At 51.3% G+C, this 17,299-nt stretch overlaps 1 protein-coding gene across 1 annotated transcript; it reads right to left on the reverse strand.

Annotated features, from left to right (window-relative positions):
* Positions 1-8,748: 8,748 nt before the first annotated feature.
* Positions 8,749-16,769, reverse strand: MED10 (mediator complex subunit 10). The gene is made up of 4 exons (XM_081230792.1): positions 16,578-16,769; positions 15,336-15,419; positions 11,570-11,672; positions 8,749-9,394 (listed from the first exon to the last, which is right to left on the reverse strand). The coding sequence occupies exons 1-4, from the start codon at positions 16,697-16,699 to the stop codon at positions 9,296-9,298; spliced, it is 408 nt and encodes a 135-aa protein (XP_081086918.1). The 5' UTR covers positions 16,700-16,769; the 3' UTR covers positions 8,749-9,295.
* Positions 16,770-17,299: the final 530 nt, after the last annotated feature.

Raw genomic sequence — 17,299 nt, forward strand, 5'->3', positions numbered from 1 at the left:
GTGTAGTGCAAAAAAAAAAAAAAAAAAAAAAAAAAGAGAGAGAGAGAGTGAGTGAGCCTATAGGCTTGGCACGCTACAAGATGTCTGCAAGGATGGAGGCCCAAGAAACTCTTAGCTTTAGTGGTCCGCCTCTGCAGAGGGGCTGGGGGCTGAGACCTCAGCCCTACGGGGCTCAGTCACAGGTCATCCATGGTCTATGCTGGGAGCGCTGGTGGGGGCCCGTCTTTGGGTAGCAATTTGGCAATAATTACCAAATATAAATACACATAATTCCACTTTAAGAAAGTCATCTCACAGGACACCCGCTGGTGGTTGATGAAATGAACAACAGAGTATCCTGGAGCATCGTTTGCAACAGCAAAGCAGGACAGACTCCGCAGAGGGAGATGGAGTGAGCGCCTTACCGCATCTCTGCCATGGGGCGCTGCCAGCTGGCTGGACTTAGCCCTACATGGACTGAGAAGGGAGGATCTGCAGGGATATTTTAAGTGAAAAAAGTGAAATGCTGTACAGTGTGTATAATATGATCCTATTGGTATTTTTATAGGTATAACCCTGAAGGTATGCTTAGAGAAGTTCTGGCTTGCCCAGAAAGACACATGCAGTAAATAAGAAGGGGTCTGGTGTCTGGAATGTGTTGCCCTGTTTGCATTTTTCATCGGGGAAAACAAGCATGTGAAACAGCAGTGTTAAGTGTACTGTCTGCTTTTGCTTGCCGTATAAGATAACATTTGTATAAACAAAAGACTACTGAAGCTTAACAAGAGATGCAGTGAAACCAGGACTAAATCGATACTGTTTAAGCCCTGTTATATAAGGGGGAAGTTTGCCGGGCTCTGTACTGAGTAAGATTTCTGGTCGCACACTGAACAGTGAATAAGTGGTTATTGATAATAGCAGCGAAAATGTCCTCCATTCCCTCCTGCAACTCGGTTCATTTCACAGGGGGATGAGACACATCCGAGGACTCGTAAAAGGGTCAGACAACAGTTTACAGAAAAGACCCATCCTGTGTTTTCCTCTATGCCTTAATTCCATAACTCAACATCACCCTGGGCCCCAGCTGCTTCTTTTGATTAAATCAGTGGGCAACTGTGTTAACGTCCCTTTGGGACACTGATGCTCCAGCCTGCGCATGCTGGAGAATTAATAAACACCACGCAAAAATAGCCTGCCTTAAAATGTGTGCATTGTCCCGTAACCCACGGCCAGGGACAGATCAGGCTCCCCGCAGGGTGGAGGGGGCCGTGGGGGTGGGTGGCACCGGGAGAGTGTGTGACAGTGGGCGAGGCAGGAAGAGGACCCATCTCCTCTTCATCCTGAGCGCATCTCAGACTCTGTCCCTTTGTGGGAGGGCGACCAGAGGACACAGGACAGAGCTCAGGGCATTTTCAAAAGGAAAAGTGGGAGGAAGGGGATGGAGGAAGGATGGAGAAAGAAATAGAACGAGGGAAGGCAGGAGGGCTGCGGACTCTGGAACTGTCTGTGCATCCATCACTCCCGCAGCCTCGAGAAGGGAAAAGGCAGCAGGGCTTGGAAAGGTGGGAGAGATGGTCACAGATGAAGAGGAAAAGAAGAGAAGCTGAGAATAAACTGGGCGTGATGCTCTAAAGAGGCTGATGCTGGTATTGCAACCAGCACAGGAAGACAAGGACCGATGTGCTCCTGGCTCCCCAGTCCTCTGGCTCCCCTTACCCGGCTACCCACACGCTGCAGGAAGCATTTTAGAACCACTGTGCTTCACAGGGTCCTGCAGCTCCAGACTCAGGAATCATCCCACCTCAGAGGACCAGGGTGGACGGCCTTCCTGACTTTCTAGCCATCTCATGCCTCTTGGCTGCAGCAGCATCTGGACCCCTGATTTGGCACTACACAGCAGGGTGAAGGCGAAACCAGCAGGGGGAGGCCATGGCATGGGCCTGGGGCAAGGCATGGGCCAGGCCGCTCACCTGCAGCTCCAGGATGCAAGGAGAAATGGGCCATGGACTCCAACTCTGCTCTTGAAAATTTATCATCGATATTATCCCCCAAGTCCCAGCGTGACCCCGTGGAAGTTCGAGTCCTGATCCTTCTTCTTCCAAACTCTGTCTAGACAGTGGGATGTAATGCTGCTTGATACCTTATACCTTGGGGCTCTTAATGTGAAAGTCCCCACATGCTCGCCAAATGAACTGAAATTAAAAACACTCACAGTGCTGTGTCTGGGATCCAAATGTACTTATATGAAATTTAAAGTTGTAGCCTTAAGTTACCCCCTAGAAAGTAAGTTTCTGCCGGAAAGGATCAACATTAGCACCCAGTATATGGGGATCCAGGTCGCCCTTTGCTCTGAAAGTGTCCGAGAGGGTCCTGTAGGTTATCTGACTCCCATTTCCAGTTACCTCCCTTCTTGCCTGCCTCTGCTCTAAAGGCTGTGTAAGCTAAGATGCAGATCACCTGCCACCTTTGCTGTTAGGGACAGCCATGAGACACTCTTCCAGCCAGTGAGGTGTGGGCCGCAGTCCCTGAGGGATACAGCCCTGCTAGAATAAAATGGCAAAGCCTCCACAAAGGAGAAATCCTTTGGCCCATCACAGTTTGCCCTTCCTCTTCTATGTTTACTCTGCCTGGAATGCAGGCATGAGACCCGGAGTTTCAGCAGCCATCTTGTGATGTGAAGACAAAGCCATGTGCTAAAAATGGCAGAGGAAAGAGGCAGATCAGGGTGGGTCCTCGTTGATGCTTGTGAACAGCTACAGCTATTCTGGGCAGAAAACTTGGAATTGCTTGTCACAGGAGAAAAAAAATAACACCTTTTTTTTTTTTTTTTTTTTGGCGGTACGCGGGCCTCTCACTGTTGTGGCCTCTCCTGCTGCGAAGCACAGTCTCCGGATGCGTAGGCTCAGCAGCCATGGCTCACGGGCCCAGCCGCTCCATGGCACGTGGGATCCTCCCGGACCGGGGCACAAACCCGTGTCCCCTGCGTCGGCAGGCGGACTCCCAACCACCGCGCCATCAGGGAAGCCCACACCTATCTTTTTTAACTCACTGTTATTTGAAACTTCCCTAATTTGCAGCCAACCTACATGAAACAGTAGATAAAGGCCAATAAAGATTATAATAAAATAGTTATAATAATAAGATGAATGTAATAAAATTACATACATGTGCATGATTAGTTTTGATGTATATTTAAATTATCAAGTGAGATAGGTATGTAAAATTGTTTTTAAATTTTAAAGTAGTGTTCATATTATCATGTTATATAAGATTTCTCACCCCTAAAATCCTTTGACATGTCAAAGATAGTGGGAAAAAAAAATCAATGCTTATGGATCATTGAGAAAAATCCCAGCCCAGTTGGGACAACCATTCCACAACAAAAATGAAAAAGTGGAAAAGTTCCCCTGGAAGAGATTCTAACAATTTTTCTTGTCTCGGACACGAGTCCCTTAATTGCTGGGCAGCAAAAGGTCTTGCAGAATGTAACTCGGTCACAGAAACCCAAGGAGCCAATCGCAGGAGCAGACAGCAAACTGATAAAGTCCACAGCAGAACAGGGGCCAGGATGCTAGAGAAAACAAAGAGGCGTGTGCAGAAAGCCTGAGCACCCTCAGAGCCCCAGCCGTGAGCAGCGGCAGACCCACCCATCTGCGGCTTTGCCGATTTCTGATTCTGAACCAGACGATGCTATAAATAAGACCAGGAATAAATATTCCACCAGCGCATCCCTTGTCTTCTCAGCTTGTGCTTGCTCTGCTGCCGAGCAAGGCTGTCCCCACTTCTGCCTCATTATCCTAATGTTTCCACCATCAAAAAGGATGGGAAGACTGCTCTTGTGAGCCCCACGGTCTGCGCCCACTTCAAGGCCAGTCCAGTCCGTCTCCCTCTTGTCTTGGATTTTGTGTCTTGGCAGGAACCCGGGCACGGGCTGCTTGAAGCCTTCTAAGCAGGGAGATGTCTTAATATCACCAGCCTTCTCATCATCACTGCCCTCCCACCCCAACCAGCGCTAAGCATCCTGCTTAGGCCGAGTGTTTGGTGGCAAAAAAAAATTGACATTTGCTCTGGGAGCCAAGACGAGCAATCAGACTCAGCAAAATTAAGAGAGAAATAATAAAAGTGAGTGACCCTTTACTGACGGATCACAACTGATGGACTGAGTGCCTGAAAAGCCCTGAGCACTGTCAAGAGGAACCACGTTTTAGTCTGTTCCTGGCAGCCGTGATCAGGCACCGCAGAAGGAGCGGCTTAAACAACAGATTTTATTCCTCACAGCTCTGGAGGCTGGACGGCCAAGATCAGGGTGCCTGTGTGCAGCTCATTCTGGTGGAAACTCTCTTTCTGGCTTGCAGACGGCCGCCTTCTGCCTGTGTTGTGATGACCTGAACAGCTCACAGGGCAGAGTGTTCCCCTCAGTCACCCATTGGGAAGGACCTGATCGGCAGGTGTAGACACAGGCATAAAGCACGGGGTCTTGTGTGACATAAACACTGCAGCTAGAGGCGGCCCTTGAATCCCAACCGGCCTCCTCCTGCAAGGCCAACTTGTTTCAAAATTAAATGGACGTGTGCCTGGACTTTCTTGGTGCTCACAGCACACTTACCAAAAAAAACAATTCTTTTTAAATGGTTTTTTTTTTTTTTTTTTTTTCGGTACGCGGGCCTCTCACCGTTGTGGCCTCTCCCGTTGCGGAGCACAGGCTCCAGACGCGCAGGCTCAGCGGCCATGGCTCACGGGCCCAGCCGCTCCGCGGCATGTGGGATCTTCCCGGACCGGGGCACGAACCCATGTCGCCTGTATCGGCAGGCGGACTCTCAACCACCGCGCCACCAGGGAAGTCCCAATGGTTGATTTTTTAAACAGTGTTCCTGTGGACGATTAGCCAGAGCTTATGTGTCACGAGCTATAGGGAGAACCCGCACTCACAGCTCAGGAGCCGCCAACCCTGGTGTGAGAAGCCCCCTGTCGGATGAGGAAGTGCAGATTTGGTCCCTTCAGCGGTCATGTGTCATCCTTCCTCTCTTGGGGCACTATGTGAGCATCTTCCATAGCTGACGCAGCCACAGAGACCGTGGATGCCCTTCAAGAACCTCTCCCCCAGACCCCTCACCCCTGCAGCTCCCACACGTTTGTCATGCACACAAAGCACTCCCAGCTGTGTGTGCATGTGTGTGCGTGTCAAGGCCATCTGCAAGGCATCCTACTTTCTCGGGTTTGTAACTTCCACTGTCACCCACAATATTTCTTCCTTATCGCCAAGCCAAAAGGCCTGTGACTACTTTTTCCTTTTTTATAAAATTTAACTTTTTCCTTTCAAAAAGCAGAAAAGGATCTTAAGACAAGGAAGAAGACAAATGTTGCTTCTGTCTCTACGTGGACGCACATGATCTTAGTGTTTTCACCAGCCCTGGATCTTCGACTCAATTCATGACCGGCCTCCACTGGGAAGAAGGAACCAGACACTTACAGGGGGTGGCAGCTGGGCTCTGGGCAGATCGGGGAGAATGGACATGGCAGCCCCTGAGTCAGCAAGGCCAGGGCCTCGATGGCCAGACCTGCCTAATAGGGCAGAGTAGTGGGTGCAAAACGGTGGATTCCAAAGATCTGTTTCTCAGACTCTGCAAATTCGACGTTATTTGGAAGAAGAGTCCTTGCAGATGTAGTTAAGAATCATAAGACGAGACCATCCTGGATTTTCCAGGTGGCCTTACGTCCACTGATAAATGTCATTACAAGAGCCACAGAGAAGACAGCCACGTGAAGACTGAGGCAGAGACCAGGGTGAAGATGCCATCAGCCCAGGCACAGCTGGAGCCTCCAGAAGCTGGAAGAGGCAGGAAGGATCCTCCCCTGGAGCCCTTGGAGAGAGCGTGGCCCTGCCTACACCTTGATTTCAGACTTCCAGAAATCAGGTGTAAGCCCCGCTCCACCCTTGTTAGCTGGGTGGCCTGAGCAGGCCACCCAACCTCCCTGGGCCTCAGCTTTCTCATCTGTAAACTACCCCACAGACCTCCTGTGATGACTGAGTCAACGTGTGTAGCGTGCTTAACCCGTATCTGGTACATAAGTGGCAACGTTACACATTAATGGAACGCTAAGCATTAAAAATTATTATGTAGGAAGTTCACTGACTGGCCTAGATGTCCGTGGTACACTGAAAAAAAAAAAGCACGTTACTAACTCATGTGTACAGGAATAATTCCACATCTAGCTATTCATTTGTGTGTGTGTTTGTAGAAAAATGTCTAGATGGATAAAAGCCACGATATTAACAATACGGACGGCAATATGTGTGCCTCCCTTAGCTGTATTTTTCGGAGTTTTCCGTACTGAACACATGATTGTATACCCAAAAAGATGGAGGGCATCCTACTTCTGCATAAAGGCAGGGCTTAGTATCTGCTTTTTCATTTTCTTAACCGCAGGGGCAGCATAGGTAACGAGAATAGTGACCTTTAAAGCTCAGGCCCCAGGACCCACCTCTTGGTGCCATAGTGATGTAGCTGTGCGTTGAAAATCACCGGGCTTTCAGGTTGGTTGGTTGGTTGGTTGATCAGTGTTTTGGGGAAGTGCAGGCGGGGGTGACTTCAAAATTGAAGGAGGAATTTGCAACTAACTAGGCGTCATGGATGAGCAGGGGTGACGTAAAGAGAAGCAGCCCATCAAAATGGTTGCTATTGCACCAGGATGACTCCAACAATCACTGCTTTAACTGAAATGAGGCCCTTGAGAGGAGGGGTCAAAGGGCCAAGGGAAGGGGCAGTGAGGTCAAGTGTGCACAGCCTGAGTCTAGGATGCGGCCTTGGACCTTCCAGTGAAATCTAAAGGCCGTAGGCAGTTACGCTCAACACGCCACCTTCACCGTGAGTCTGCAAGAAGGCCGCCTGCAGAGCTTTCCCGTGAGTCACACGATGTCCGCTCTGAGCGGGGACTGCTCAGTCACCTAAAGAGGACCTGAAAGTGGTTGGCACCTGCAATGAATACTAATGCCAGGCCCGGTGCAAAACGGAGACCAACCCACGAACTTAGGGGAATGTACCGTGACGTCTCGGCATCTTTTGGGGGCTCCACTGCAGAGGCAACATCAAATGCGCTGAAGAGTTGTTGAGGAGTCCCAAGGCTTCCCCCCAACACACCCTAACTTGTACTGAAAAGACGGAGGGACATTCCAGAGGGACCGGCTCCGGCGACCCCTGCCCCTGCTGGGCCTGGCTCAACAGGCCCCCAGGCTGGGGGGCTTTGTATCATCACTGGCTACTTGATCAGCACCTCCACTCATCGACGGCAGCCGTTCTTCTCAAGGCTGAGAAATAGCTGAAAACTGCCTGATTCTCAGGCTCCGGATGTGCACAACAGCTGTCCTTTGCCAGCTACATCCTGCGAGTTTCAGAACCCAGAGGGGAATTACAGACACCTGTGGACCCACCAGGCACTCAGGCAGAGGGAATGGAAATACACCCTCCGAGAAGGCTGGGGAGAAGGCCCACGTCTGGGTCACACACGATGTTTTAAGACAGGGGACAAGGGATGGTCTGGAGTAATCGGGTCACTGCTGGAACTGCAAAGGATGTCTCCTACTGAGTCAACGGAATGGAGTGGGTCAGAAGACGCCCTGGACAGTCGGGCTGCATGTAACATGCCGCTCCCTGCACATCAGCTGTGACTTCTGGCTCTGTCATACGGTAACAGTTCTTGCAGCTCCGGGGACTGGGGGAGGACTGAGTTGTCCTGTGGGCACAGGGGTTAGGAAGGGCTTTGAGCCCGGCCCCCTACCGCCCACATGCAGCTGCCAACAGGGCGGTGAGAAGCGGCAAAGCCAACGCAGGAGAGGAACCTCTGGGTCCAGAGTCTACTGGCCGGGGTAGCCCTCATCTAGAGGAAACCGCGCCCGGGATGGGAATCCTTTTCTGGTGATGTTTTGGAGAGAACGGAACTACTGACAACAAGGTAGCAACTTCCTAAGGGGCCTGGCCCCCAACTCCTAGCAAATATAAGACTCCCTTGGGGAGCAAGGGCACACACGAGCCCCCGTCCCTGGGAAGGGGGTCAGCGGAGAACGCGGCGAGCTGGGCTCTGACCCTCACTTCACTCGGCCACGCCCGCGGCCTCACCGGACACAGGCCAGTCAGCGGAGCCCACACCATGCCCACTGTCACACACCAATGAGACTCAAGTCCCTAACTGTGGATCCTGGCTCTAAGGGGTCCAGAATCACTGGGGCCAGGAAATCAACAACACGGGTTCCCGGGCCCCAGCCCAAAGCCTCTACCCAACAGGTCTGAATTGGACCCACCTTTCCGATGAACGAGTCCGGGTCATTGCGGTGCCGTGGTCTGCGGTGACCCTCGAGAGACACCGCACTGGGGCCCGCGGCTCAAAGTCAGCCCGCAGGTGCGGCGACAGCACTGCCCAAGCTCACCAGCCACGCGGCCTCCCAAGGCCCGCCCGGCCCTGCAGACTCGAAGGCGCGGCTGTCCCCGCCATCTGGCAGCCCCCTCAGGCGGACACACGGGGCCCCGGGGCGGGCTGGGGGGCGCGTTCCTGAACTGTGTCAATACGTGCATAATGTCTTCTGTGAACGAGGCCACGGGGAAATCAGAATCCTGCATTTCACTTTGGCTTTTCCTGCCTAGTGCCTGCAGAACAAACTTCACCAATATCCCCCACACTTTAGGGAAGTGACAATTGTTTACGACATACGAGATACTATACTGTGAAAATGTTACAGAAATCATTGCATGGAACAAGTCTTATAAGTGCTTAAGGACTTTATTAGACTACCTGAAACCTATGGAAACACAGTTCCATTGAACACATTCTTTACGCACTATACTTAAAAATATAAAATACAAAACGAATTTAAAGTACTTATATTAAACCAAGTTTTCCTTCTGTTTTTTTGTTTAGCTTTCTTTGACACCATAAAAGAAAGAAAGAGAGAAAAAGAACAGAAAGAGTATATTAAAAGAAAACTATTAGGTAGAATTTTTTTAAACTTTTACTTTACCTATCATATTTAATATTTCCAAGACTATTTGGCCATGGAGAATCATACACATCGCACTCAAAGTCGTGTGATCACCAGTCCCCCGAGAGCCAGAGGACCAAACAGAGCACGTCAGGGAGAGGGGGCAGCTGGCGGCACAGCCCCGCACGCCCTCCAGGCCCTGCCGTCCCCAGAGGCCATGACGAGGACAAGGGGGCGGGAGGATGGGCCCAGGAAACAGCATGGCTGCCGCTCAGTCAAGGCTGCCTGAGGGTCACGGCCACTCGTGCAGGGCTGGGAGGACCTTCAGACAGACGGAGGAGGGAGTTAGGAAGGAGGATGGTCTTCCCCGCGGACGCTCCGGTACTTGGCCATGTCCTCAGGAAATACTTTAGAGAGTTCTTGAATCAACAGGCTTTTAAATTTCTAGGAAGAAAAAGACACACGGTCAAGATGTTTTTGCTTGTGGCCCATCACCCAAGGTAAAGACGACGCCCCGCCACAGCCTCAAACTCAAAAGAGACACTGGGCTTTCCCTGCACTGTCTGCTCACCTCCCTGGATGCCACAGCTGCCAAACCGCAGCAGGGAACTGCTTGAAGCTATGCGGCAGGTACATCAGGTACGTGGGGAACTACGTGACAGAGGAATGCTCACGCAAAGACCGCCTCCTGCCTCCTGCCTCAGGTGACAAGAGCCCTCTCGCGCGGAGCCAGCCTCTCAGGTGGAAATGATTAGAGCACGTGCAACAGGAGTCTTCCCGTAATGATTAAGCAGTTATTAATTCGAACCACACCAAACCCACTGTGTGCAAAGAGCTCTCGATCAAAGCTTTCAGGGCACCTAGAAACCTGTCTTCTCCAAATACCACGCTTCTTGAGCCTTCGTTTCAGCATAACGTTTGTTTTAATCCAATCTTAAAAGCAGCTAAATATCTGCCAGCATCTCAAAACCCTTTCTTATAAGCTGTACCGAAAAGCAGCACCGCGGATATAAACAAAGAGACGGTCCCTACATAGGTCAGGAACACATCCTCAAAGGAGGCTGCATGCCAACCCTACAGAAAGCACTTAAGACAGAACTCGTGCAAGTTTAATCACTCGACCCGCCAGGCACACAAACTGCACCGTGAGACGTTCCCAATCTCATGAGAGGAAATGACACCACGAGGCAACAGAAAGGGGTGCAAACTGAACAAACAGCACGGTCGCTAGTGTCACCGCCGACAGGCCATCTCAAGGCTCAAAGGCAGGGAGGCAAACAGGAGCGCAGGCAGCCGGGAGCACATCGCCCTGCGGCCACGGCCTGTTCTTAAGGGGAAGGGCGGGGCTGCTTCTGCCTGTCGTCCCTGAGCTGGACGACCCAGCTCTCCCGCAGACTGGCCCAAAGGACCCCAGCTGGCTCTCGACCAAAGCGTCATCGTGCCCCAGAGGTGATGCTCAGTTCAAGAGCAACTCAATCTCAAGCTGGCCAAGCAGAAATGAGGCTGGGGGCACCACACTAACCCTCACAGCAAAGCCACCTCCAGGGCAGGCAACCTGAGATCAGCACAGATCCCTGGGGTCCAGGCAGCGTGAGACGGGCCTGTCACGGCAGTCCCGTCACCACCTCTGTGCCGGCCCCTCGCCTCACCAGCACGCCCTCCGCGTGGCCATCCCCGCGAACAGCAGACACCGAGCAGGCACCTGTGCCCCTGGGCAGCAGAGGGAACACAACACTCGTGCCCCTCACATCCTGGAGCTTAGGCTGCAGCAGGGGACACAGGACAGAGACAGAAGGGCCGATCCTTATCAGCCAAGGCTGGTCCGCAAGGCCTCTCGGAGGAGGTGACATGCTGACCAGGGAGGACGGGCAGTGGGCAGAGGACGTGCAGGAGTCCCAGCAGAGGAGACGGCAGGGGAATGGACAGGAAGGAGACGGGCTGGTGAATTCCAGAAACGCAAACGAGGCCAGTGCTGCCTCGTTGGGGGGGTGGGGCTGGCACCGCCCACCTAAAGGAAAATCACGCACACACACACACACACACACACACCCCCCGCCGCCCGCCACACGAGAGTCAATGTAGGTAAGAAAACACTCCATATACCATGTTCAAGATGCAGAGTTTTCTCGATCCCATCAAAACCAAGAAACACAAAGAGTAGGGTCTCTGTGGAGAATAGGGTATACGGTACAAAGGGGTGTGGAGTCGGAAGCTGGAGACGACCACCAGAGAAAGAGATGTCGAGGAGGATTAGGCAATCCTCTAAACCAAAGACCCACAGTTACAGAAAAAGGCCGAACAGAAGGACTCAGAAAGCACCAAAGGGCAACCTGGAGATACTAAAATCTTAAAAACAGAAACAAGCACAGTCAGCCAACAACAACAAACGCCACAAAAATTAGCCCAGACTTCCATAAAAGGGAGGCTAGCCACGTCGCTACATTTATTATCCTACTACATGGCTTGCTAATATTTAATTTTATTACCTATTACGCATTTCAGAAACCTCAACTGTGTACTGTTGTACAGTAGCTGACGTTTTACAAAGTCTATTAGCCAAACTTGCTTTGTGAGCATCCCCGATGTTCTGACATTATCTTCTGTTTACAGGAACCTTACCTTCATCGTGTCGATCTTGCCTTTAACTTGTTCATTTTTAGCCAGAGCCCTCTCCAGGCACTCTTTGGTATAGAGTTGGGGATTTCGACCTTGATCTATGTATCTGGAAACATGAAACACCTCAATGAACATTCATGGCTGATACCTCCTCTCACAGTTTTCTTATGGGGCAAAAACAAAGGCAGCGATCGGTAACCTCACGTGGCCCTGTTTAGAAGCAGCTGTGGCCAGGAACCAGGTGAATTAGGATTCCTTCGGTGATACAAGTACAGATGACTTGCACTCACATTACTTCTAATAATATGAACGACTCATGAAATCAAGTAACGATCACTGATAAACCAAGCAAGCTTCACAGCCACACCAGTTCACATTTTTAGCACCTGTGTTTTTCGAAAGGTTTCATGGCCAACCACACCTTTTTATCCTCACAACCACCTGTAAGGTCAGGCAGCTCTTGACAAGAGAGAACTAAGCGTGGGCCAGAGCTTCAGGCCTGAGCAACACAGGGAGCCCACCGAGATGCAACCCAGCAGGCCCACCCCGTCCTCTGTAGAGGAGCCTCGGGGCTGCAGGATCGGGGAGGGCAAAGCAGCGAGCACGAGAGCACCGGCTTTGCCTGTCCTGAGACTAGTTTACCAACTGGAGAGAGGGGGGAACGATACACTACTTTCCTAAAAATACCTACGTGACTTAAATTTAACAGAGACAGATTCTCTGCGATTATTTCTTAGCAGTATAAAACTGTTCCGTGAAGTTTTCAACACGTGTCCCCAAAACGTCTTCACCGTCCCAAAGATTTCACTAAGTGTACCGTCTAGATGGATATCCACATTTTACCTGCGGAGGCCACCTGCCTACTTCTGCACCTTGAAGACCTTCGCATCCTCCAGCTAAACTGAATGACTCGTTACAAAGAAACAAAAACCACCACCACTACACTAAGTCTGATTTATGCATTTTTATGCTTCAGTTAAAAAAAATTATCACTTCAGATTAAAGACACTGTTAGGTTGCTGTTAATGGCATAAAAACTGGCTTTTGATTATGACAGATAGAGAAATACTAATAAATCAAAAGTCCTAGAAATCCCATTTTATTGTGATGTATTTGAAACGATGGAATGAAAAAAGCAACATTCTGGTCAAATCCTAAGCAAAATCCATCCATTTCTGGGGAGAAAAAAAACCCAACAGGCCCACAGGTCCTAAATAAACAACCCCTTTCGACAGTGATGGCCTTTGGATCAGGCTCTTCTTTGAAGACTCGAGGGTTGACTCCCACTTCTGCGAACTCGCCAACCCCAAGCACCGGGCAGAAGGGCCGAGGTTGACGTCAGTGTCTCTGCTCCAGACGCAGTCGGCGTGCCTGAGAACAGGCCTGGAGGAGACCCTTCTACGTCGGCACAGACTGACCGACAGCTCGGATCTGCTTCCTGCTGGGCGCTGAGAGGCCAGCCCATCCCAAGTCCCCACGTGGGTCTCCGCTGTCCCTGCACCCACCGGCTCTGGCTGTGCTGGCCGAGGCCTCGCTGCCCCCGCCTCTTCAGCGGTCTTCCCCATCTGTCTTCCTCTCATTTGCTCCACTTCAGAAGCCAGGACTAGTTCCTTGGCATCTGTCAATATACTCATCCCACACACTCGTCACCAGCATGGCTCTAATGACGACACTTAAGTAAGGGAAATCAGCCTCCACCTTGCCACACTTCACGAGCAGGAGTCTAGAGCTGCAACACACGCACAAGACACACCTTCGCACCCACCTGGGAACACGTGACACCTTGGCCAGCAGGTGAGGACAGAGCTGAGACTGGGAAAACTGCAGCCTACGTGTCCTGACTTGGTGGCCAGCTGCCGAGCTGTGCTGTAACTGGGACTTTCATCTCTGACCTTTGGGGATGTAAAAAGGTAACTTTTCCTTTTACTGTTCAAGGAACTCTAGTGATTTACATTTGCAATTTTACAGCAAAAAGCCCCAGAATACTCTTGCTGTTCCAAGCCAGCTCCAGGAGGGAGGTTGCTTGGCCCAGAGAATTGGCCCTGGTCAACACAAGTCCAGGATTTGAAACTAAAAATAGAGCTGTCATATGATCCAGCAATCCCATTCCTGGGCATACACACAGACAAAACTATAATTCAAAAAGATACACGCACCCCTGTGTTCACAGCAACACTATTTACAACAGCCAAGACGCAGAAACAACCAAAGTGTCCATCCACAAATGAATGTATAAAGAAGATGTGGTGTGTGTATATATACACAATGGAATACTACTCAGCCATAAAAAAGAATGAAATAATGCCATTTACAGCAACATGGATGGACCTACAGATTGTCATACTAAGTGAAGTCAGAAAGACAAATATCACAAGCTATCACTTATATGTGGAATCTAAAACACGACACAAATGAACATATCTATGAAATAGAAACAGACTCACAGACATAGAGAACAGATTTGTGGTTGCCAAGGGGAAGGGGGGTGGGAGAGGGATGGAGTGCGATTTTGGGGTTAGCAGACGCTAATACAGGATGGATCAAAAAGGTCCTACTGTGTAGCACAGGGAACTATATTCAATAGCCTGTGAGAAACCATAATGGAAAAGAATATATATATGTATAGCTGAATCACTTCGCCATACAGCAGAAATTAACACAACATTGTAAATCAACTATACTTCAATAAAATTTTTGTTAAAAGTCCAGAATTTTAGTCTCAGCTCTGACACTGACTAGCTAAACAGCCACTACAGTTACTGGTTCTTTCACCTGTGAAATCAGTGTGATAAAACCTGGATGGATAAAACCTAAAGAGTTTATTTCCTAGAGGCGTTCTCTAGTCAGGACTGTGCCCAGATGCAGGTAACTCTCTCGCAGAAAACGGTAAAAAGACTTACTAAACATACCTGGCCTAAGAACTTTTTTTTTCCAACAGAGCAGATATTATCATCTCCTAGAACCAGCACTGCCAGGGCAGTATGGGGGATACCAGACCAAATCCGTACTTCTTGGGTTGTTTCTGGCTTTAATTTTTTTTAATTTATAATATAGCTGCATAAGAATTTTTCCTTCTCAAGAAAAAAAAAAGGAATTCATGTGGTTGTCCTTTTATATAAGCAAGATTTTAAGAGCCTAGGATGTTCTTCACATATTTAAAAAGCCTTTATTCACATGTAACTCTTTTTAAACAATACAATACTGAGTTCTTTTAATTAATTAATTTATTTTTGGCTGCGCTGGCCTTCGTTGCTGCGCACGGGCTTTCTCCAGTTGCGGCGAGCGGGGGCTACTCTTCGTTGCGGTGCTCGGGGTTCTCATTGCGGTGGCTTCTCTTGCTGCGGAGCATGGGCTCTAGGCATGTGGGCTCAGTAGTTGTGGCATGTGGGCTCTAGAGCGCAGGCTCAGTAGCTGTGGCGCGCGGGCTCTAGAGCGCAGGCTCAGTAGTTGTGGCGCACGGGCTTAGGTTGCTCCGCGGCATGTGGTATCTTCCCAGACCAGGGCTCGAACCCGTGTCCCCTGCCTTGGCAGGTGGATTCTCAGCCACTGCGCCACCAGGTAAGTCCCTGAGATTTTTTTTTTTTTTAATGGTTTAATCCCATTAGAACATAAGCTCCACGACAGCGGGGATTTTTGTCTGTTTTCTTCCCTAGCATATACGAAGCACCCAGACCATGCCTGCCACATAGCAGACACTTATATACTGGTAGTTGAGGAAATAATTACAGCAAAACTAAACAATAATTAGAATATCAAGAACGCTACTTACTCAAAAACTTCTAAAGGGACAGTAATATCATGAAGTTGCTGTCTGCACTTATCGATATCCTGTAAGCCAGTAACAATAAAATTCCTGAGGGAAAAAGCAAAAATGGGACGTTAGGTTAATTGGGACGACGGCACTGAGCACCACCCACACCTGGCCGACCAGGGATCCACACGCGTGTTCCTTGCACAAGCACAGGTTACACGTGGCTCTCAGCTCTTTGGTTAGCTACAGAATTCCTAGGAAAGCTTTGACGTTATATCATATGCTCACCTATCTCCTGATTGTCTTTTCAAACAAGGAATTGCCAATACTGGGGGGCAGGAACCAATAGGAATAAGGGCAGGAGGCTTTGAGAATCTGATGAAAAATACGAGCCTTCTCTCAAAAACATTCACCCTGAGGTGGCGGGGATTTTGTGTGCGGTGTCAAGACAACGCCCGGGGTGGGCGACTCCAGTTCACGCATCCATCCTCAAAGCCTGGGGGAAAGCAAGCCGCGGCTGCCTAGTCTAACTTCAGCTCCCCGCGGGAGCCTTCCTAGATCAGCCGGCTAGTCCCGCAGCACCGGGTACGCAAGGCGGGCTTGCAAACAGGTTGGTGCTTGTGCCCTCCGTACAGCTGTGAGCCCTTCTCCGGAGCATCCGATTTGTATCTGCCTTTTGTTTACCCTAGGGCCGGGCCCCGCCGCCAGCACAAGGCTGCTACCCCAAAAATCACTTCATAAACGTTCTGTGGCCCGTCGCACCCCACCACCGCCCACCATCATCCGATTCCTCCCTTCGGGCCTAGGCATCAAGCGGTTTCGGAGCCCTCACCTTCCCGGGGCCCGTTTCACCGCACTGCCGCGTGAAGCCCGCCTCCCCTCGGGGGGCAGGGGCGGAACCCCCCGCCGAAGGGGAGGGAGTCCTACGTGCGTGGGGTAAGACTCAGATTCAGAAGCACACCTCCCCCTGACAGCCCCAAGAACGGAGACTGATAACGCGTCCAAACGCGGCCCCAAGACAAGGTCCCAGCGCGGCAAAGCGGGAAGGAGGCGGGCCTGCAACAGGCGGCAGCGGCCAGCCCGCCTGCGCACAGCCTGGACCGGGAGGGCCCGGGAGGGCCCGGGAGGGCCCGGCCCCGAGCAGGGCGGGGAGAGGCGGCGGCTCTCAGACGGCTCCAGGATCCCCATCCCGGCTCCCAGGCCGACAGACGCCACCCCGCTGGCGCCGGGGACACGCCGGCGGACTCGGCCGCCACTCACAGCTTCTGGTTGAGCCCGGCCTGGCTGCTGGGCTGGAAGTCGCTGACGATGATGCCGAGCTGCCGGATGTTCTCCACGAACTTCTCCAGGTGCTCCTCCAGGTGGTCGAACTTCTCGGCCATCGCCCGGCCGTCCGCACCGCCGCGGGCTCCCTCCCGTCCCGGCGCCTCTGGCTTCCGCCGGGGCCCGCCACCACTTCCGTTTCCTCTGGGGGCTGGTGGGCGGGGCCTGGATGGTGGGGCGGGGCGGGGCGGGCCACCGGGGCGTGGTGTTGACCCTGAGGCGGTGTCTGGGGCGGGGCCTGGATCGGGGGCGGGGTTTGAGCGTGGGGAGAGGAGGACGTCAGCTCAGCCTGGCCCCAGCAGCCCTAAGCGGCCCAGGTGAGCGGGGCACACCAGGTGTTGGTCCTCAGGACTCGCACGCGTGCTCCGAGGGCCACAAAGAGCCCGCGATGGGGACCTGTGGGATCCCGCTCTGCCTTCACTGGCCCTAGGCAAGTTCCCGAGCCTCTGAGCCCGTCCATAAAATCAGGATAATGAGACCCGACAGCTACATGAGGTTAGTTAGAGGAGATAACGCCGGTAAGGCTGAAGCACAGCGGGCAGTACTTGGAAAGAGTGGCTTGACCCATGATGAAAATGACTTTTTTTCCCCGAGTATTCAAATTACAGGTACTTATGGTAAATAATTGCAACAATAAAGAAAAAAATGTAATGAAGAAA

Source organism: Mesoplodon bidens (genome assembly GCF_964165515.1).
Source record: "Mesoplodon bidens genome assembly, chromosome: 4".
Classification (NCBI taxonomy): domain Eukaryota; kingdom Metazoa; phylum Chordata; class Mammalia; order Artiodactyla; family Ziphiidae; genus Mesoplodon; species Mesoplodon bidens.